This window comes from Schistocerca cancellata, chromosome 2 (genome assembly GCF_023864275.1).
Source record: "Schistocerca cancellata isolate TAMUIC-IGC-003103 chromosome 2, iqSchCanc2.1, whole genome shotgun sequence".
NCBI lineage: Eukaryota > Metazoa > Arthropoda > Insecta > Orthoptera > Acrididae > Schistocerca > Schistocerca cancellata.
Window position 1 is genome coordinate 437,816,028 of NC_064627.1, and position 23,099 is coordinate 437,839,126.

The 23,099-nt window shown below is 45.2% G+C and overlaps 1 protein-coding gene and 1 pseudogene across 1 annotated transcript in view; one reads left to right on the forward strand and one right to left on the reverse strand.

Moving 5' to 3' along the window:
• The window catches only part of LOC126154837 (uncharacterized), a 92,371-nt gene extending 69,579 nt beyond the window's left edge, over positions 1–22,792 (forward strand). Inside the window, exon 3 of the mRNA XM_049916190.1 lies at positions 22,599–22,792. Coding sequence (XP_049772147.1) covers positions 22,599–22,792 — 194 coding nt within the window. The remainder of the gene's footprint in view (positions 1–22,598) is intronic.
• Positions 11,266–11,382, reverse strand: LOC126163617 (5S ribosomal RNA; annotated as a pseudogene).
• Positions 22,793–23,099: the final 307 nt, after the last annotated feature.

Consider the following 23,099-nt stretch of genomic DNA (forward strand, 5'->3'; position numbering starts at 1 on the left):
CCTGCTTTTTCCGTTGCCTCTGCAACAACGTTCGGATCTGTTTTGTGTACCATGGGGGATCAATTCCATCTCTTACCAGTTTATGATGTATGGATCTCTCAATTGCTGTTGCTACTATATCTTTGAATTTGAGCCACATCTCGTCTATATTTGCATAGTCAGTTCTGAAGGAATGGAGATTGTCTCTTAGGAAGGCTTCTAGTGACACTTTATCCGCTTTTTTAAATAAAATTATTTTGCGTTTGTGTCTGGTGGATTTGGAAGAAACGGTATTGAGCCTAGCTACAACGACCTTGTGATCACTAATCCCTGTATCAGTCATGATGCTCTTTATTAGCTCTGGATTTTTTGTGGCTAAGAGGTCAAGTGTGTTTTCGCAACCATTTACAATTCGTGTGGGTTCGTGGACTAACTGCTCGAAATAATTTTCGGAGAAAGCATTTAGGACAATCTCGGAAGATGTATTCTGCCTACCACCGGTTTTGAACAAGTATTTTTGCCAGCATATCGATGGAAGGTTGATATCCCCACCAACTATAACCGTATGAGTGGGGTATTTATTTGTTACGAGACTCAAATTTTCTCTGAACTGTTCAGCAACTGTATCATCGGAGTCTAGGGGTCGACAGAAGGAGCCAATTATTAACTTAGTTCGGCTGTTAAGTATAACCTCCACCCATACCAATTCGCACGGAGTATCTACTTCGACTTCAATACAAGATAAACCACTACTGACAGACACAAACACTCCACCATCAATTCTGCCTAATCTATCTTTCCTGAACACCGTGTGAGACTTCGTAAAAATTTCTGCAGAACTTATTTCAGGCTTTAGCCAGCTTTCTGTACCTATAACGATTTCAGCTTCTGTGCTTTCTATTAGCGCTTGAAGCTCAGGGACTTTCCCAGCACAACTACAACAATTTACAACTACAGTTCCGACTGTTCCTTGATCCAAGCACGTCCTGTATTTGCCATGCACCCTTTGAGATTGCAGCCCACCCCGTACTTCCCCGAGGACTTCTAACATAAAAAACCACCCAGTCCACGCCACACAGCCTCCGCTACCCGTGTAGCTGCCAGCTGAGTGTAGTGAACTCCTGACCTATTCAGCGGAACCCGAAACCCCACCACCCTATGGCGCAAGTCAAGGAATCTGCAGCCAACACGGTCTGAGCCTCTGATTCAGACCCTCCACCCGGCTCTGCGCCAAAGGTCCGCAGTCGGTTGTGTCAACGATGCTGCAGATGGTGAGCTCTGCCTTCATGTCGTAAGCAAGACCGGCAGCCTTCACCAAATCAGATAGCTGCTGGAATCCAGAGAGAATTTCCTCAAATCCAAAGCGACACACTTCATTAGTGCCGACATGTGCCACCACCTGCAGCTGACTGCACCCTGTGCTCTTCATGGCATCCAGAAGGACCCTTTACACATCAGGAATGGCTCCACCCGGAATGCACACGGAGTGCACACTGGATTTCTTCCCGTCCTTAGCCGCCATATCCCTAAGGGGCCCCATTACACACCTAACATTGGAGCTCCCAACTACCAATAAGCCCACCCTCTGTGATTTCCCTGACCTTGAAGGCTGTGAATCATCCTCTGAAACAGGACAGGCAGCTGCATGTGGCTCAGCCAGAGACTGTACCTGAAATCTGTTTGTCAGACGCACTGGGGAAGCTTTCTGATCAGCCTCTGGAGACGCCTTTCGCTGCCTGCCACGCCTTGGAACGACTTCCCAATCAACTACAGGCGAAGGCTCAGCCGCACTGCAGGGAGCAACCGGGGCAACCACAGCGGCAGACCGATCTGGGGACAGACGGGACGAGGTTGACATCCCCGTGATACCCAAGTCCGGCTCCCCACAGTGGTACCCATTAGCAACAGCCTCAAGCTGCGCGACCGAAGTCAGCGCCGTCTGCAGCTGTGAGCGAAGGGATGCCAACTCGCCCTCTTCCAAACACAGCAGTCACAGTCCCTGTCCATTCTAATCGATGTTGAACAACAGTTACTGAAAGATGAGTGCCTAGATAAGGCAAGGGAAACACGCAAACAATGTATGAACTAACCTGTACAAATGCCTAACGACTGCGCTACAATCTACCTGAATTTAAGATTACAGTAACTAAAACTCGAAATTACATCTCCTATACGAAACTCACACGCAATTTAAGTAAGAATCGACGAAGTAAACGCAGAAAACAAGCTATATACGTATCTTTCTGCGCTGTCGATGTGCACCAACTGGGAGCTCAGGTGGCAGGGAGCACACCGGCTGTGACCAACCGACACTGGCCGTTCAAAACAAAAACAGAAGACAGACGACTACGCGAATTTACACTATTCAGGTACTAAAGCGCGATGCTACAACTCTCAAATACTATAATACGCCCGAAATTTATGAATTAAACAATGCAAGTACCCAAAAACACGCAAAGAAAATAAGAATTAAACTATGTAACAAAGAAGTAAGCTAGGAGTATACGACTTGCTGCTGGCAGCTGCTTATCCAGCGGCGGCAGGGAGCACACATAGTGTCGTGTTGATCCCGTTAATTAGTTGGTACCTTCTTTTCCTCTGGGCCTGTTCCCAGTGGCCAGTCCTTCTAGTGCATCCTCTTCTCAGAGAGTATTCTAGCTAATTCCCTTTCCTCATCTTGTCTCTAGTATTTATTCTTTCCGATTCACCTTGTGTAACGCAACCTAATTACTTATTATATATGTCCATTTACGTCTTACACTCTCTCTCTAACCATACTTTGTAAGTAGGCTGTTTAGATTTTTATATTGGTAATGCCACGTAGCGCTCTGTATGAAAATCACTGGCTGTGCTGTGTGCAGTATGTGGCTAGTTTGCATTGTTGTCTGCCATTGTAGTGTTGGGCAGCGGCAGCTGGATGTGAACAGCGCGTAGCGTTGCGCAGTTGGAGGTGAGCCGCCAGCAGTGGTGGTTGTGGGGAGAGAGATGGCGGAAGTTTTGAAATTGAACTGCTATATATATTATGATTATTAAGGTAAATACAGTGTTTGTTCTCTATTAAAATCTTTCATTTGCTAACTATCCCTATCAGTAGTTAGTGCCTTCCGTAGTTTGAATCTTTTATTTAGCTGGCAGTAGTGGCGCTCGCTATATTGCAGTAGTTCGAGTAATGAAGATTTTTGTGAGGTAAGTTATTTGTGAAAGGTATAGTTTAATGTTACTCAGGGCCATTCTTTTGCAGGGATCTTTGATAGTCAGATTGAGTTGCGCTAAAAAATATTGTGTCAGTTTAACCACAGTCATATACAATTGTTCTAAGGGGACGTTTCAACTTCCTCTCTCTATCACGGTTCCCATGTTACACCGCCATATAGGACAGCACTCCATCCCAAGCACTACATTGATTTGCTCATAAATTGTTTATTTTATGGGCCACAGAAGAAACTCCTCGTTTTGTAAAATATTTTTCAGTAGCTTTCCTTGCACTGTCTTCGTATCGGAACTGCTTGTGTCTTCTGCAATCCTTATAGGTCATCTATGGGTGAAGACCAGAATACTTTTTTTTTTTTTGAGCGAAACTCAGCTGTTCTGTTACAGTTACTTCTGCACTCTTCGTAAGTTAATGCAATAACCTAATTTCTCTTGGATGTTTTCTTTCTTAGTAACCTACAGTCGATGAATGAATGACAAACACAGAATTAAAGCTGCACTTCTACTTTTCCATTTTCTATACAAACACCATGATGGTGTGTGTGTGCGAAATATTACGGGACTTAACTGCTAAGGTCATCAGTCCCTAAGCTTACACACTACTTAACCTAAATTATCCTAAGGACAAACTCACACACACCCATGCCCAAGGCAGGACTCGAACCTCCGCCCGGAACCAGCACCACAGTTTATGACCTCAGCGTCTGAGACCGCTCGGCTAATCCCGCGCGGCTCACCATGGTGGTGCATCATATACTTTCCTCCTTGTCTATCGTGGAGTATTTCTTATTTGAATATGAAATCATAAATTTTATCAGAAGATGGCTACTGGTTTGGTGTTCAAAACAGATAAACCCTGACTTTTAAATAATGTAATTTTACTCGAATCTGCTTTCGGTTTTTGGTGTGTGGAACCTACTTCAGTTCCTGACTTTCAGATACACTATTGATACCACTTACGGCGACATCGATTCTAACGACGTATTGCCTCTAATTGCGAAATCTTACGGTCCCGTCTAAATCCCACATAACGCTGTATTTTAAAAAAGAAATCGCGTAGCACGACATCGCATATAGCGACTTACCATATGAAACGACTTTTTTTATGTTTTCGGAGAAATATGTGGGCTATACTCCCAATGTTGATTACACATTTGGGTATTACTAACAACAATCTTACGCTTATTTTCAAGCTCTTGTTTTCTTCGGATTGTTGGTTTCAAATCAGGCGTTAAAACGAATATGTCGTCAAATGCAAGATGCGTACGCATATCTTAGATGCTAAAAACAGACAAATGTAACTGATTATCGTAAATGGGACAGAACTACTGTGTGTTACAGCATTGAATTTTAAAGTTAAAGAACAGTTTAGAAAGTAAACAACAGTGTCTTTGCTGAGACTGTAGGAAAGTAGAAAATTAAATGCCAATATGTTGTTTTTTGAAATAACGGAAGTGGAATGACAGAGCATTCGTTCCTGATGTTTTGTGGTTATGTGTGTTGGATATCATCAATGTGTTAGGTACAGTACATCACGTTTGTACAACATTTTAAAGAGAGGTATAAGAGAAAGTGTAAACTTTCCTATGATTTACGCATAGAAAACTGTGTTCTCATTTGCTGCTGTTGATTAATTTTTGTAATACATAACTGGAACGAAGTTGTATCATTGATGACTATTATGCTGCACAGCACTTACAGTAAGTTTTACACAGGCTCAACATTTCATCTGGTTCATTATCCAAAAGAGTGTTTGAAATTACTGAACAATTTACGTGGTTGCTACTTCTTTCTTCACTTATTAAAGGTTTGTACATCCTGCTGGCATTTTATTGCTGAACATACTACATAAACAAACAAAATTTCCCTTCATTCCTTCTCCACAAACACTATATTGCAGGAGTAGGAGTACTGTATTTCTACTACTTTTGAAGAGCTAACTTCATGGCAGCCTAAAATTTACAGATACAAAATTTTTATCAAAAGTGAAAGGAAAAATTCGCAAAATTTTTATCAAAAACTGATGGAAAAATTCAGTTTGTGCGACTATTGGCAATAACGGCCGTACACCGTCGGTCCCTCTGACATCACTATACCCGATTTCGACTGCTTATTGATACAACAGAAATCACTATACTTATATTTGATAAAGCTAAATTGTTACCCGTATCACTGTAATTAATGTAGCTCTGAAAAGACACACTATGCCCATCAGTGGATAGTTGTTTGCCGAAATTTACGATATGTTTGTGTGGCAATAACTGAAGAGTTTATCTCAATCACCCTGTGGACCAGCCAGCGTTGTTCTCCACAGTTCGACAACAGGCTGCAGGGCGAACCGCCCAAGCGGTGTTTGGCAAGATTAACTGCACTGTGGGGTGAGCCGCCTGATACTCCTGGCTTCGGGGTACTGGGAAGGTTAATTGCGCAACAAGTCCGCCTGTTACGGGTATGCGTTTTCATTTTTTATTCGTGAACTTAAAACTTCATAAAGTCGGGATTGAGCATGATATTTCTACATCACTGTTGTGAAAACTATAATAAAACATGAGTAACACCTGGCGCAGTACTACTGTTTACGCTCTGTCATAACATTGTCTCCAAGACATGTTGCCAGCTGATGATGAATGAAAGATACATATGACGTTTAAAGTTCATTGGCATTTCTTCCCGCCGCAAATATATAAGTGTGGACTGTCCATGTTATACTGCTCTGATCGGCCACCGAACTCTGGCACAGAATTTAGCCTCATGCAGCAAAGATATGGTGGACACAGTTAATGCCAGCTACCGAACTGGGGAAACATTCCTTTACTTCCCGTGTGTGGACAATATTTAATGACACACATAAAATATGGGAGGCGTTCATTCATTTGCCGGCCGTTGGTGGCCGAGCGGTTCTAGGCGCTTCAGTCTGTAACCGCGCGACCGCTACGGTCGCAGGTTCGAATCCTGCCTCGGGCATGGATGTGTGTGATGTCCTTAGGTTAGTTAGGTTTAAGTAGTTCTAAGTTCTAGGGGACTGATGACCTGAGATATTAAGTCCCATAGTGCTCAGAGTCATTTGAACCATTTCGTTCATTCATTTAAGAGTGAAAGACTCGGTGATGACAGATAACGAAGATGTGTTTTGTTTTGATAACGGCTGAACAGAACGGTGTAGAATTTGAACGTCTACCACGTACAGACGAGCTACTGTATATTGCATGGCGGCACGACCTCGCAGGTAAGAGTCTGCACGCGAGTGGGAGGGGGGGGAGGGGGCAGAAAGAATGGGGCATAGTGTTCAGACAAATAGATAACGAACAACGAAGATAATACGAGGTGTAATTGCTGACATTTATTTTTGATCATAAGGCCGTGATCCAATTCATAATTCTTTGCCGTACGTTTCGTCTTCCGATGTTGAAGTCACCATCAGATGCTTAAACGACTCGGAAAGTAGTTCAGGCTCTAACAAGTTCAGCAAGTCGAACGTTTGACAGCTGCCTATGATAGCGGTGTTACGCCGGTATATGCTATGGACCTCAAGCAACGGTCTGATGACGTCGCGAACTGACTTGCGCGGTTACTTGTAAACAGTTCGACTTGCTGAACTTGTTCGAGTCTGCTACTGCCTTCTGAGTCGCCGAAACCTCTGATTATGTCTCCAGCGTTGGAGGACGAAACGTTTGGCAGAGAATTTTTGTTTTGCACCACACCCTTACACACATAAAATTATAGAATGACACAGTTATCGGCTCTTTTGCAAATACCGTTCGTGAAAGCCTGCATTCTACGGTTAACACGAAGTGTGTTAGGAAACTAATCGGACCGGCTACACGAGTGATGAAAGCGTTTGAAATGAGTTGTGTTAGGCAAATGCGTCTGATGCTTGGCGAGTTTACTACTCTGACTTACAAAACGTTACACAGGATTTATGGAGAACACTTGTAACACGCCCGGGAGTACGAATGAGTGAGGTGGTACCTTTAAACTGATTGTCTCTTCTGCTTTTCTTGACGGTGCGCCCTGTCCGCACCACGTACCTGGTAATCCCGCGGCGGTCGTACTGTTCTGCTCCACACTGCTGCTGGCTTGACTGAAATTATCTATCTAAATACGCAAGCGGGTTTAGGGGAGCCACTCAACATCAAACACAACACTCTCCTACGTCTGGTATGAACATCTATATTCTGAGACGATATGGAAATCACGGGTTGCACTGTTTACACTATAAGTCGTAAATGTTTATCTCAACTGACAGTCTCGATGACTATATGTCAACTTGGACGAGTGTACGCATACCGAACACGGCGCGGATGATTGTTGATGCGGAAGCCGAATGGTCGCACGAAAGATCTTACGCTCGTCACGCATACACAGATATTTGGTACCAGTCCTCCTTGACACTAGTAATAAATTTTATCACTGTTCACAAGGTTAAATTTACAGTTCACAGTTCTTCAGTTGTATGAGCGTGCGCGTAACCGTCGCGGCGCGGCTGATTGTTGATGCGGAACGCGATGATCGAACGCATGTTCTCATGCTTGCTACAAGACATTGGCACTTAAATGCTCTTTGTTGTAAAAAATAGTATTACTGATTCACATTAGTTCACTCTGGGAGACCGAACATGGCGCAGATGATTGACACTGTACGTTACGACACGCAACGAGAGGATACACAAATACGTTATCAGCAGCACTGCTCATTTTTAGCCGGCCGCGGTGGTCTAGCGGTTCTAGGCGCTCAGTCCGGAGCCGCGCGACTGCTTCGGTCGCAGGTTCGAATCCTGCCTCGGGCATTGATGTGTGTGATGTCCTTAGGTTAGTTAGGTTTAAGTAGTTCTAAGTTCTCGGGGACTGATGACCATAGATGTTAAGTCCCATAGTGCTCAGAGCCATTTTTTTTTTTTTTTTTGCTCATTTTTAAATTACTTCTTGACGCACTTTCCTCTGAATAATTTACTTAGTTTATCAATTTACTGTAATAACACTTGTAGCAAAACTTCAACTTCAATGCTAACAATGCCCCTCACATGCAGAGATACACACTACACAACGTAACAGTTCCGTGTCCCGCGCTCGACTCTTTCCAGACGCGGCTGCCCGCAAAGATACCCCACAGCTAATCCAGCGATATGACAATACGCTTACACATTCCCTAAACAAGGCACGTGTGGTCGGAAAGTACAAGATATTTTTTAGCAGTGCGAGACGAAACGAAAAGCGAAGCTTGTGAGAAAATATCTTCTACCACAAGGGGGGTGACAATGTGGAAAATGTTAAATGTGTCACGGGGTCAAATCGACGATTAACGGTGAAGATTATCAGTTGCGTGCTAAATTTCAACATCTTTAGAGTGCCTCACATTTTAACAAAGCGTTTGGACAAGCGACAAGAGTGCACATAGGCGGTTCGAAAGAACCTCAAGACCGAGCAGTACAACAATCGGAAGTATGACGCTGCGTAGTATTCCGTGGCCAGAATCAGTTGGCATTAACGTTTTCTAGCTGTGGTACTACGTCACACTGTAAAAAAAAAAACTGTTACTTGTGAAACCAATGTTTCGGCAACGGTTACACTGACCTGCATCTGGATCTGCTGGTATATTCTCAAGTTCAGAGTATTTTGTCATAACTGCTCTGCTGAGCATGACGTTACATCATAATCTTAACAGATGCCGAAACGTTGGTTTTATCATTAACAGTTATTTACAATATGACGCAGTACCATACCCAAAAATATTTCATATTAATCGGAAGAACATTTGTCTGATTTCTAGACCACCTTCAGAGGGAACCAGAATTGGAGGTGAAGAATCATGGACATTCGCAAATGACCCCGAAAAAAAAAAATATTAAAGTCGTGAGTGGCATAATGCAAACTCTCGTCGCTCCAAGAAAGCGAGCATGAGCAAACCCAATATTAATCTTTTTCGCTAATCGGGAGAATCATCCACTTAGTATGTGTGCTTCCAAAGCAGAATGTCAGTCAAAGGTCCCTTGACTCACAAGAAAGGATGCCTGCACCACGAGAAAGCGTATTGCCACACGAGCGTATTGCCACACGGCAATCCGCATCAATGAATTTTTGGCAAGAAATGGCATTCCTGGGGCTTTGCAGATCCCGTTTTCAGCGGATCGCAGTCCATGTAAATCCTGTATGTTCGCGCGGCTCTGAAACCATTTGAAAGGCTTTAACTTCGGTACTTTGTGTAAGTGGACATCAAATAGAAACGAGACAGTTGGAAGAAAATAAGTAACCTGGTTATTTCAAAAGTAACTGTCATAGCTGGCCGGCCGGAGTAGCCGAGCGGTTCTAGGCGCTACAGTCTGGAACCGCGCGACCGCTACGGTCTCAGGTTCGGATCCTGCCTCGGGCATGGATGTGTGTGATGTCATTAGGTTAGTTAGGTTTAAGAAGTTCTAAGTTCTAGGGGACTGATGACCTAAGCTGTTAAGTCCTATAGTGCTCAGAGCCACTGGAACCACTTGTCATAGTTGTTAATATATTCATGTCATTGTGACGGTCAATGCCTTCATAAAAAAATGTTTTATGTTGCCTAAGGAACCATGAATACACCCAGGCGTGGATCTCTTCGTCCAGAGTAAACCGACGGCCACGAATGTCTTCAGAACTACACAAATGTGGAAATCGCATGAGGAAGGGGTATGTGTAAGAGCTTCCCAGAGTAATTTCTGTAGCGAATCTATCTTGGCAACATGTGGGCGAGCCCACAGACCCGATCTCTCACCTTACGATTTCCATATTTTAGGCACCCTAAAGCAAGACATTCGTGGCTGTCGAGTTGCTTTGGATGGAGACGTGCACGCCTGGGTACATCATGTTTGCTTAGACAACGGCAAATATTTTTCATGAAGGCATTGACCGTCTTGCCTCGCAGTGGGATATGTATTAACAGTTACACCGATTAGTTTCGAAAAGATAAATAGTTTACTTACTTTTCCCCCATCTGTCTCGTTTCCATTTCACTGTCTCTTATACATAATATATCTGTAAGAGCGTAACCGAGCACGTAACAGACATTCCAGCCTTCCTGAACTTCTACGAAGACACCTTTTTTGGTGTGTATCTGTCAATTATGAAGAAGATAACTTTGATCTCTAAAAAGAATGAAATTCTTCGTTACGAAAATAAAAAAAAAGTCAGTCTCATTACCTTTGGAAGACATTCTCTATAGCGATACAGAAAAGTGATTCATTCGTGACGAAACCGTAATGAGAGTTCATTCCATTGCCCATAACGTTTCTTGAACTTCAAATACAGTATTGTGTCATTTAGGTTTAATTAATTAGCGAATTCCAAACAACAGACATGTTGCTCGTTATCTGTGTATGAGCGTGACATGTGTGACAGACGTTCGTGGTTTGTACAGACAGAAAAGCCGTCTAGAAGGAAATAATCCACGGGTGTCAGCACATCGGACATAGTCGCAAATGACATTACACGAATAGTGATACTGCGTAAGGGAGTTGAATGGGAAAGATATCCGAATGAAGGTCACCAGTGTAATATTGACGTTGAAAAGAGGACGATGAACAAATTACTAAAATGAAACCACGTAATACAAATAAATAAAGGACGTAAAGAACTTAGTACTTTCCTGAAGAAAAATTATAAGAAATTGCTTGGCACAACGATTGTGTTGGTAAGAGATTTTGGGAGCAGTATAAATGCAACAGTACTGTTTAATAAAAATATATACGTAGCCTTTTTCTATACGGAAACGTGCGGCGAACGGTCTTGTGAGGCAATGGTGTGAGCAAGACCCGGAGTAAATTCGTGCTCCAGATTTACGACCGCGCCGGCCGGTGTGGCCGAGCGGTTCTAGGCGCTTCAGTGCGGAACCGCATGACTGCTACGGTCGCAGGTTCGAATCCTGCCTCGAACATGGATGTGTGTCATGTCCCTAGGTTAGTTATCATCCTCAGCTGAGGACGCGGATAGGAGGGGCGTGTGGTCAGCACATCGCTCTCCTGGTTGTTATGATGGTTTTCTTTGACCGGAGTCTCTACTAATCGGTCGAGTAGCTTCTCAATTGGCATCACGAGGATGGGTGCACGCCGAAAGATGGCAACAGCGCATGGCAGCCCGGGGGTCACCCATCTAAGTACCGGCCACGCCCGACAGCGCTTAACTTCGGTAATCAGACGGAAACCGGTGTATCCGCTACGGCAAGGCCGTTGCCTGATTATTATTGAAACAACACACAAATTAACTGGTCCATGCCAATGCACATTATGTAACTGAATGAATGAAGTCTGTGAAGCAGTGGCGAAGATTAGTGGCAGACGAAATGACGGATAACTGTACTCACGGCTCTTGATATGTGAATGCTCTATAAAATATCTTCTTGGCATCGGATTTTCAACATATTAGAGCCATTCCATTATTCCTTGAATACCAAATAATATCCAGATCCACATCCGAGGCAAATCCCTTCTAATGCAGCTTGGAGTTGCCTCTCTTAGCACCGTCGAGGTGTACTGTGCTAAGGCTAGCCACAGACTGCGTGCCATTCACATAAAGGAGCCGCTCAGTCCGACCGCCAAACCCACATTTTACATCGCTCCACGCCACTTTCGTTGCGAAGGGACTTACCTACAGCGTTTACATGTTACGAATACAAGAGCCCTAAGCATGAACCATCTTTTAACAAACATAACAAGAAAAAGTGACCAGTAAACATTTGCTCTAAATTGCATATCTTAAAAGTTATGAGCAATTGTTCATCAGAAGAGTTGTGTTTCCAAATGGCGAAGATGAGCATATATTATGAGCATATTCATATTATAATAATTTAGAATTTCGGATAATTTAGAATATTCTTTTGCTGTTTTGATATGTATATTGTTGTTGTTGTTGTTGTGGTCCTCAGTCTTGAGACTGGTTTGATGCAGCTCTCCATGCTACTCTATCCTGTGCAAGCTCCTTCATCTCCCAGTACCTACTGCAACCTATATCCTTCTGAATCTGCTTAGTGTTTTCGTCTCTTGGTCTCCCTCTACGATTTTTACCCTCCACACTGCCCTCCAACACTAAACTGGTGACCCCTTGATGCCTCAGAACATGTCCTACCAACCGATCCCTTCTTCTAGTCAGGTTGTGCCACAAACTTCTCTTCTCCCCAATCCTATTCAACACTTCCTCATTAGTTATGTGATCTATCCATCTAATCTTCAGCATTCTTCTGTAGCACCACATTTCGAAAGATTCTATTCTCTTCTTGTCCAAAATATTTATCGTCCATGTTTCACTTCCATACATGGCTACACTCCATACAAATACTTTCAGAAACGACTTCCTGATACTTAAATCTATACTCGATGTTAACAAATTTCTCTTCTTCAGAAATGCTTTCCTTGCCATTTCCAGTCTACATTTTATATCCCCCTACTTCGACCATCATCAGTTATTTTGCTCCCCAAATAGCAAAACTCCTTTACTACTTTAAGTGTCTCATTTCCTAATTTAATTCCCTCAGCATCACCTGACTTAATTAGACTACATTCCATTATCCTGGATTTGCCTTTGTTGATGTTCACCTTATATCCTCTTCTGCTTCTCTTTGATGTCCCTCGACGCTTATAACTGCCATCTGGTTTCTGTACAAATTGTGAATAGCTTTTCGCTCCCTGTATTTTACCCCTGCCACCTTCAGAATTTGAAAGAGAGTATTCCAGTCAACATTGTCAAAACCTTTCTCTAAGTCTACAAATGCTAGAAACTTAGGTTTGCCTTTCCTTAATTTGGCTTCTAAGATAAGTAGTAGGGTCAGTATTGCCTCACGTGTTCCGATATTTCTACGCATTCCAAACTGATCTTCCCCGAGGTCGGCTTCTACTAGTTTTTCCATTCGTCTGTAAAGAATTCGTGTTAGTATTTTGCAGCTGTGGCTTATTAAACTGATAGTTCGGTAATTTTCACATCTGTCAACACCTGCTTTCTTTGGGATTGGAATTACTATATTCTTCTTTAAGTCTGAGGGTATTTCGCCTGTCTCATACATTTTGCTCACCAGATGGTAGAGATTTGTCAGGGCCGGTTCTCCCATGGCTGTCAGTAGTTCTAATGGGATGTTGTCTACTCCCTGGGCTTTGTTTCGACTCAGGTCTTTCAGTGCTCTGTCGAACTCTTCACGCAGTATCATATCTCCCATTTCATCTTCATCTACATCCTCTTCCATTCCCAAACATCGCCCTTGTATAACCCTCTATATACTCCTTCCACCTTTCTGCTTTCCCTTCTTTGCTTAGAACTGGGTTTCCATCTGAGCTCTTGATATTCATACAAGTGGTTCTCATTTCTCCAAAGGTCTCTTTAATTTTCCTGTAGGCAGTATCTGTCTGACCCCTAGTGAGATAAGCCTCTACATCCTTACATTTGTCCTTTAGCCTTCCCTGCTTAGCCATTTTGCACTTCCTATCGAACTCATTTTTGAGACGTTTGTATTCCTTTTTGCCTGCTTCATTTACTGCATTTTTATATTTTCTCCTTTCATCAATTAAATTCAATATTTCTTCTGTTACCCAAGGATTTCTACTAGTTCTCGTCTTTTTTCCTACTTGATCCTCTGCTGCCTTCACTATCCCTCAAAGCTACCCATTCTTCTTCTACTGTATTTCTTTCCCCCATTCCTGTCAATTGTTCCCTTATGCTCTCCCTGAAACTCTGTACAACCTCTGGCTCTTTAAGTTTATCCAGGTCCCATCTCCTTAAATTCCCAGCTTTTTGCAGTTTCTTCAGTTTTAATCTACAGGTCATAACCAATAGATTGTGGTCAGAGTCCATATCTGCCCCTGGAAATGTCTTACAATTTGAAACCTGGTTCCTAAATCTCTGTCTTACCGTTATACACTCCTGGAAATGGAAAAAAGAACACATTGACACCGGTGTGTCAGACCCACCATACTTGCTCCGGACACTGCGAGAGGGCTGTACAAGCAATGATCACACGCACGGCACAGCGGACACACCAGGAACCGCGGTGTTGGCCGTCGAATGGCGCTAGCTGCGCAGCATTTGTGCACCGCCGCCGTCAGTGTCAGCCAGTTTGCCGTGGCATACGGAGCTCCATCGCACTCTTTAACACTGGTAGCATGCCGCGACAGCGTGGACGTGAACCGTATGTGCACTTGACGGACTTTGAGCGAGGGCGTATAGTGGGCATGCGGGAGGCCGGGTGGACGTACCGCCGAATTGCTCAACACGTGGGGCGTGAGGTCTCCATAGTACATCGATGTTGTCGCCAGTGGTCGGCGGAAGGTGCACGTGCCCGTCGACCTGGGACCGGACCGCAGCGACGCACGGATGCACGCCAACACCGTAGGATCCTACGCAGTGCCGTAGGGGACCGCACCGCCACTTCCCAGCAAATTAGGGACACTGTTGCTCCTGGGGTATCGGCGAGGACCATTCGCAACCGTCTCCATGAAGCTGGGCTACGGTCCCGCACACCGTTAGGCCGTCTTCCGCTCACGCCCCAACATCGTGCAGCCCGCCTCCAGTGGTGTCGCGACAGGCGTGAATGGAGGGACAAATGGAGACGTGTCGTCTTCAGCGATGAGAGTCGCTTCTGCCTTGGTGCCAATGATGGTCGTATGCGTGTTTGGCGCCGTGCAGGTGAGCGCCACAATCAGGACTGCGTACGACCGAGGCACACAGGGCCAACACCCGGCATCATGGTGTGGGGAGCGATCTCCTACACTGGCCGTACACCACTGGTGATCGTCGAGGGGACACTGAATATTGCACGGTACATCCAAACCGTCATCGAACCCATCGTTCTACCATTCCTAGACCGGCAAGGGAACTTGCTGTTCCAACAGGACAATGCACGTCCGCATGTATCCCGTGCCACCCAACGTGCTCTAGAAGGTGTAAGTCAACTACCCTGGCCAGCAAGATCTCCGGATCTGTCCCCCATTGAGCATGTTTGGGACTGGATGAAGCGTCGTCTCACGCGGTCTGCACGTCCAGCACGAACGCTGGTCCAGCTGAGACGCCAGGTGGAAATGGCATGGCAAGCCGTTCCACAGGACTACATCCAGCATCTCTACGATCGTCTCCATGGGAGAATAGCAGCCTGCATTGCTGCGAAAGGTGGATATACACTGTACTAGTGCCGACATTGTGCATGCTCTGTTGCCTGTGTCTATGTGCCTGTGGTTCTGTCAGTGTGATCATGTGATGTATCTGACCCCAGGAATGTGTCAATAAAGTTTCCCCTTCCTGGGACAATGAATTCACGGTGTTCTTATTTCAATTTCCAGGAGTGTATAATATATCTGATACCTTTTAGTATCTCCAGGGTTCTTCCATGTATACAACCTTCTATCATGATTCTTAAACCAAGTGTTAGCTATGATTAAGTTGTGCTCTGTGCAAAATTCTACCAGGCGGCTTCCTCTTTCATTTCTTAGCCCCAATCCATATTCACCTACTACGTTTCCTTCTCTCCCTTTTCCTACACTCGAATTCCAGTCACCCATGACTATTAAATTTTCATCTCCCTTCACTATCTGAATAATTTCTTTTATTTCATCATACATTTCTTCAATTTCTTCATCATCTGCAGAGCTAGTCGGCATACATACTTGTATTACTGTGGTAGGCGTGGGCTTCGTATCTATCTTGGCCACAATAATGCGTTCACTATGCTGTTTGTAGTAGCTTACCCGCATTCCTATTTTCCTATTCATTATTAAACCTACTCCTGCATTACCCCTATTTGACTTTGTGTTTATAACCCTGTAGTCACCTGACCAGAAGTCTTGTTCCTCCTGCCACCGAACTTTACTAATTCCCACTATATCTAACTTTAACCTAGCCATTTCCCTTTTTAAATTTTCTAACCTACCTGCCCGATTAAGGGATCTGACATTCCGCGCTCTGATTCGTAGAACGCCAGTTTTCTTTCTCCTGATAACGGCATCCTCTTGAGTAGTCCCCGCCCTGAGATCCGAATGGGGGACTATTTTACCTCCAGAATATTTTACCCAAGAGGACGCCATCATCATTTAACCATACAGTAAAGCTGCATGCACTCGGGAAAAATTACGGCTGTAGTTTCCCCTTGCTTTCAGCCGTTCGCAGTACCAGCACAGCAAGGCCATTTTGGTTAGTGTTGCAAGGCCAGATCAGTCAATCATCCAGATTGCTGCCCCTGCAATTACTGAAAAGGCTGCTGGCCCTCTTCAGGAACCACACGTTTGTCTGGCCTCTCAACAGATACCCCTCCGTTGTGGTTGCACCTACGGTACGGCTATCTGTATCGCTGAGGCACGCAAGCCTCCCCACCAACGGCAAGGTCAATGGTTAATGGGGTGGGGGGGGGGCATATGTACATTACAAAACTCCAATTTTCTTGCCATACATCAAGGAGTTCAAACAACATAGAATGCGCACTTTATAAATTGCAGATACACAGTTACTTAAAATAAACCTACTCCTATTGGATATACGGGGTTCCAAAATGATAAAAAACAGTGTACTGTCTTGTTTTCTTCGTCACAGTCAGTTTTGTCAGAGAGTAGGAATGTTGTATTTTGGCTTATGGGCCTATGATTAAAGCGCTACTACGGAATCTGAATCGTCCGAAACTTTTAAAGCTTCACGTTCGCAGATTAAAATTATGCGAAATACTGTTGCTGAAGGTTCTGTTGTCACAGATCCAGAAGTTGGAGAGGTCTCTCTCAAAATCTGTATACCAATGATCCTAGAACATGTATCCATTAATTTTCAGCGATTTCAAATCAATCTTTCGTTTGCAATACCTATAAATAATGTTCAAGTTTAGAGAGAGGAGGGAAGAGGGATGGGCAGACGGAAGATGAAGGGAATGGAAATAGAGAGGGTGAATGACGAGATGGACACACAGAGGGGTACGAGGAGATGGAGAGAGAGAGAGGGGGTGTCACGAGGTGATGGGCAGAGAAAGGTGGTAGGGGGAGATGGACAGAGGGGCGAGAAGGAGATTAGGATACACAGGGTGTATTATAATTGATGACGTGAAAGCATACAGTTGAAAGTACACGAACCAGAAGCACAAAAGTCTCAGTAAACATAGGGGCGAAAATGTATACCTTAAGAGCTATGAGCAATTTTTCATCTTCGGTAATGTGAAGCAAATCTCTTGTACTGCAAGCTCTTTGCTTTCCACATTTTGGGAAGTAGTAGTATGGACCAAAACAAGAAAAAATTTCCAGTAAACATGTACTCAAATGGATACCTTAAGAACTATGAGCACGTGCTCATCTTCGCTACTTGGGAACACAACTCTTCTGATGAACAACTGCTCATAACTTTTAAGATATGCATTTTAAAGCAAATGTTTACGGGACATTTTTTCTTGTTTTGGTCTATACTATTACTTTCCAAAATATGGAAAGTAAAGAGCTTCCAGTAGAACAGATTTGCTTCGCAGTATCGAAGATGAAAAATTGCTCGTAGCTCTTCAGGTATGCATTTTCGTCCCTATGCTTACTGATACATTTTTGCTTCTAGTATCGTGTACCTTCAACTGTAGGTGTTAACGTCATTAATTATGATACACCCTGTACATCCAATTCGCAAACATATTTAGTAATTGCAAATCATTGCCTGGTGCACTAGTCTTTTTTAAAAGCCATAATGTGATAAAAGTACTACAGTACCCTGTCAAATGTCAAATATTCTACAAAACGTCTTTCATAAAAAGCCTTTGACAAATGTTATTTTAGTGTATAATACGGGCGTAACAGAGATAAACGTGTTTCTGGTGCCAAAACGTTTCCTACTTGAGGAATAATTGTACTGGCACGGTATCTTTGCTTCAGCAGATACTTCCAATGCTGAAGACAGACGAAGCACTAGAAGTGTTATGAAAGTTAGAATCTTTTTAATATACATACTGGCAACAAGAGCAACCATGAGAGCTATTTACTAATTTTCAGGAAAAAGCTTTGAGGAATCTAGAAATACGCTGCTACCACTCTACCCAGCCCGTCTGTTTAGCCGTACACGGCTTTCCGGAGTGGGAAGGAGCGCCTGGTCCCAGGCAAGAACCCGCCCGGCGGACTTCTGTCGATGTCCGATGAGCCGGCCAGTCTGTGGATGGCTTTTAGGCGATTTTCCATCAGCCTCGGCGAATGCGGGCTGCTTCCCCTTATTCCGCCTCAGCTACACTATGTCGGCGATCCCTGCGCAAACAAGTTTTCCACGTACGCGTACACCACCATTACTCTACCACGCAAACATTGGGGTTACACTCGTCTGGAGTGAGACGTTCCCTGGGGTGTCCACCGGGAGCCTAACCCCACAATAACCCTGACAGAGTGGGTGGGTGTTGGGCGGCGGAGGGGTGAAGTAGACTGCGGTAGTCGTCGTGGGGTTGTGAACCACTGCCGCTGCGGCGGGGTCGGAGCCTCTGCGTCGTTTCTAGGCCCCCGGTTAACATACGATACAATTCCCCTCAACCTAAGGCTTCTACTGCGATTGCGATGACAAGATAAAACGAACTACAGGCCGCACAGAGGCGTTTAAGCAGTCATTCTTCCCGCGCCCCACACTCGATTGGAACCGGAAGGAAGCGTAACACTTGGTAACACGCTATTTAGCCTCTGCCACGCACTTGCAGAGTTTGCATGTAATTTTAGGTCTAGCTGTAGAAGTAACACATTTATTAATCTGAGTCTCTTAGTGTATAGTGAGTGGATCTGACAGCTAACTAAATTTCAGTGAGTGGGTGACTAGGTGTAGGGATGTACGTCGTGACAACTTGTACATCTGTTTCACAATTTGTACATGTTGCTCTTGCATTGGCCGTACTCTTAGATACAATTATAGTTCACATGTTATGAAAAACATATACAGCGTGTCCCAGAAATGTTGTGACGAACTACGAGGGGTCGTAGACGATGTTTTAAAGGGACAAATCGAAAATAGGAATCTGTGTCCGGAAACTTCATCTAACGACGCTCAGAGCCGCAAATTTATATGCGCCGGCCCCTACCACTACGATACCCTTTTGGCAGCGAACGAGAATTTGCACGCTGATTCACGGAAAGCGGAACGTCTCGAAATGTGGTTTATTATCCAGTGATAGCTGCTGATTGCCAGAGTCAGCAGCGGAGAAGCCTGAGGTACCTGCTGCGTACAAAGGCCTTGTCTCCCATGAACGTGACGCTCTGTTGCCTCGGTGGATGACGCTTTCGGACATGGGTTTTCATCTGTACTTTATTTTTCTCCTGGAACTCTCTCAAAACTCCGATGTTCTCTAGTATACAGGAGAAAAATGAACTGCAGATGGAAACCCGTGCCCGAAACCGTCATCCATCGAGGCAAAAGAGCATTGCACTGATAGGAGACAAGGCCGGTCTACGCAGCAGCTAGTTCTAGTTTCTCCGCTGGCGATCGTGGCAAGAGTCGCGATCACTGAATAACGAGAGACATGACTAGACGTTCCGTTAGCATGCAAAGTCACGTTTGCTGCCGAAGGGGCAGCCTAGCGGCAAGCGCCAACGAATGTAAATTCTAGCATCTGTTGCGTCGTTGGATGATGTGTCCAAACACGAGGTCTTATCCTTGATTTGTTCGTCAAGACACCCTCCACAACGTCTAGAGGCTCGTCCCAACTTCTCTGAGACATACTTTATAGGTCTGAATGTGTTTCGGCTGCCTCCGAGGATGGTACAAAGACGTTTAAACATACCGGGTGATCAAAAAGTCAGTATAAATTTGAATACTTAATAAACCAAGGAATAATGTAGATAGAGAGGCAAAAATTGACACACATGCTTGGAATGACACGGGGTTTTATTAGAGCAAAAAAAAATTACAATATGCCCGACAGACAAAATGTCAGTGACTGCGCATGACATTCGTGTATAAAAGGAGCTGTAATAGAGAGAGATACGATCTCATTCCGTTCCCCCACCTCCTCCTTTTCCTTGAAAGGATACGGATCCTGTACACCTCCGGTAAACTCGATCCTCCTCACCCGCTTGTCTCGCCCATCCTCTCCCACCCCCACCCGCTGCCGCGCCTGTATTCCCACGTCCCACCCGGTCTCCATCTCTCCACCCTCCTTACCCTCTCCCAAGGTGGCTTCCGCCATCTCCCCCTGCCTGATGATGCCCTCCTCCCCTCCATCTACCGCTCCTATCAACTTTGATCCTCCCCCCCCCACTTCCTGTGTCTTTTCCTTTAGGCACCCTCCCTCCTTTCTCTCTCATTTTCCCCCCATCCCCCTTCCTCCACCCCTCTTCCCCCGGGCTTCCCCTCCCCCTTCCTCCCTTCCTTCTATATCCCCTGCCCGTGGTATCTCTGATCTCCCTTCTCCCTCTCCCCCCCCCTCCTCCTCTCTTGACAGGTCCCCGGACTAGCACACGCACAGTGAACATTGGCGCGCTGGAGATCATCGCCATCAGTGTCTCGTGTGTGTGCTTTCGTTTTGTGTTTAGTGTTCTTTCGCCGTCATGCCACCACTGTTCACGTGTGCCGTCGCAGTCATCCGTGTTATGTGCGCCGTGTCAACAAGTGTTAGTGTTTTTCCTCGTCCAGCGTGAACGGCTTCATGTTTATTGTTTTTCGTATCTTCAGTTTTTTGCCCTCCGTTTTTATTGTATTATCTGTGCCACCTGTATGTCATGTTATTGTACCACTCACAGCTGAAGAGCAGCGTAATATGATGCTGACAGCCCGCCTTGTATAAGGTGCTTAAAATAACAATAAAGAAAAAAAGAGAGAGAGAGAGAGAATCAGATGCGCCAGCAGTCGCACCATGCTGACGTTACCTGAAAATGGTCAAATGGCTCTGAGCACTATGGGACTTAACATCTGAGGTCATCAGTCCGCTAGAGCTTAGAACTAATTAAACCTAACTAACCTAAGGACATTACACACATCCATGCCCGAGTCAGCATTCGAACCTGCGACCGTAGCGGTCGCGCGGTTCCAGACTGAACCGCTCGACCACCACGGCCAGCGACGTTACCTGAAAAGGCGCTTTTAGTGAAGCTGGATTATCAGATTGGGGAATGTGCTAGTTCATCATTACGATCCTGTCGCCATAGGAAGGGGATTCGAACGGGTAAAGGTCCGTTGACAAATGCAGCTGTGGCGAGAATGATTTCGAAGTTCAATGCCACGGGTTTTTTAGGCGATAGACCCCGTAGTGGCCGACAGAGCACAAGGCGTAATGCTGATGAGACAGTTCAGGAACAAATGAAGACTGTAGCGGGTTCGTCTATGCACGGGGAAGTCAGCGCTCGTGCAGTCGCACGTCACACCGGCATTCCATACACTACTGTTTGGTTGGCACTGAGGTGTACCCTCCGATGCTATCCGTACAAAATCCATCAGTATCATGAACTGTTACCTTGCGATTTAGTGAAGCGGAGGGTATTTGCGGTGTGGGCGTGTCAAAAGATGGCGATTGGTTGAGTAACGTGCTGTGGACCGACGAAGCTCATTTCACGCTCCGAGGCTCTGTCAACGCCCACAACTGCAGAATTTGGGCTACCGAAAGTCCTAGAACTGTCGTGGAAACTCCATTGTACGACGTGAAAGTCACGGTATGGGTTGGACTTGCCACATCTACCGTTATCCGGACTTTTTTCTTCGAGGAAATGCGTGATTCTGGTTTTGTAATTGCTACCGTGACGGGTGAGAGGTACGCCGATATGTTACAGAATCGTATCATCCCCAGCCTGGCTGATAAACACCTGTTGGAACGTACGATGTTTATGCAGGATGGCGCTCCACCCCATATTGCTAGACGCGTAAAAGATCTCTTGCGCACGTCGTTTGGTGATGATCGTGTGCTCAGCCGCCACTTTCGTCATGCTTGGCCTTCCAGGTATCCAGACCTCAGTCCGTGAGATTATTGGCTTTGGGGTTACCTGAAGTCGCAAGAGTATCGTGATCGACTGCCATCTGTGGGAATGCTGAAAGACAACATCCGACGCCAATGCCGCACCATAACTCCGGACATGCTTCACAGTGCTGTTTACAACATTATTCCTCGAATACAGCTATTGTTGAGGAATGATCGTGGACATATTGAGTATTTCCTGTAAAGAACGTCGTCTTTACTTTGTCTTACTTTGTTATGCTTATTATTGCTATTCTGATCAGATAAAGCGCCATCTGTCGGACGTTTTTTGAACTTTTGTATTTTTTTGGTTCTAATAAAACCCCATGTCATTCCAAGCACGTGTGTCAATTTTTACCTCTCTATCTACATTATTCGGTGATTTATTAAGTTTTAAAATTTATACTGACTTTTTGATCACCCGGTATTTGGGTCTGTATGGAAAAACAGTATTCTGCGTAAAATGTGGCCCTCATGTCTACTAATAACAGGCCTATATTTTTTGTTTGGGCGTAATGAAGAGCAGTGCATGGACCACGTGTGGGTTTCAGCTGACCTCGGGGCCGACGTGGAGCGGCGCTGCGTTTCCGGAGGCGGCTCTGCATCGTGGGCCAGCGGCCACGTGTACACGTGCGGGCACGACGCCTGCAACGGGGCGGGCCGCCTCCGCCTCCGCCCGGCTGCTGCGGGCGCCCACGCCGTGCTGTCGCTGGCTGCCTGCGCCGCCGTGGGCCGCGCCTTGTGACTGCTCCGCGCCCGCCAGCCGGCTGCTGATAGGCAGTGGAAACCGCCGTAGTGGGCAGCAGCCAGCCAAACTGATGGCGGTTCAGTTTCGGGTTGCAGTGCTACACATCTGGCAGGAGTGCCACTGAAGTCTCAGCCTAGACAGTTATCTCGGACATAGGCCTAAAAAGCGCCATCGAAATGATTTCCACAATATGCCTACTTACTTTAGAAACGACGAATTGGAAGGTTGAGTTACGAATCAGTCATAAGTAAGCTAAATACCTACACGAGGTGCATCACAAATGAGACAATGCAGATGCACAATC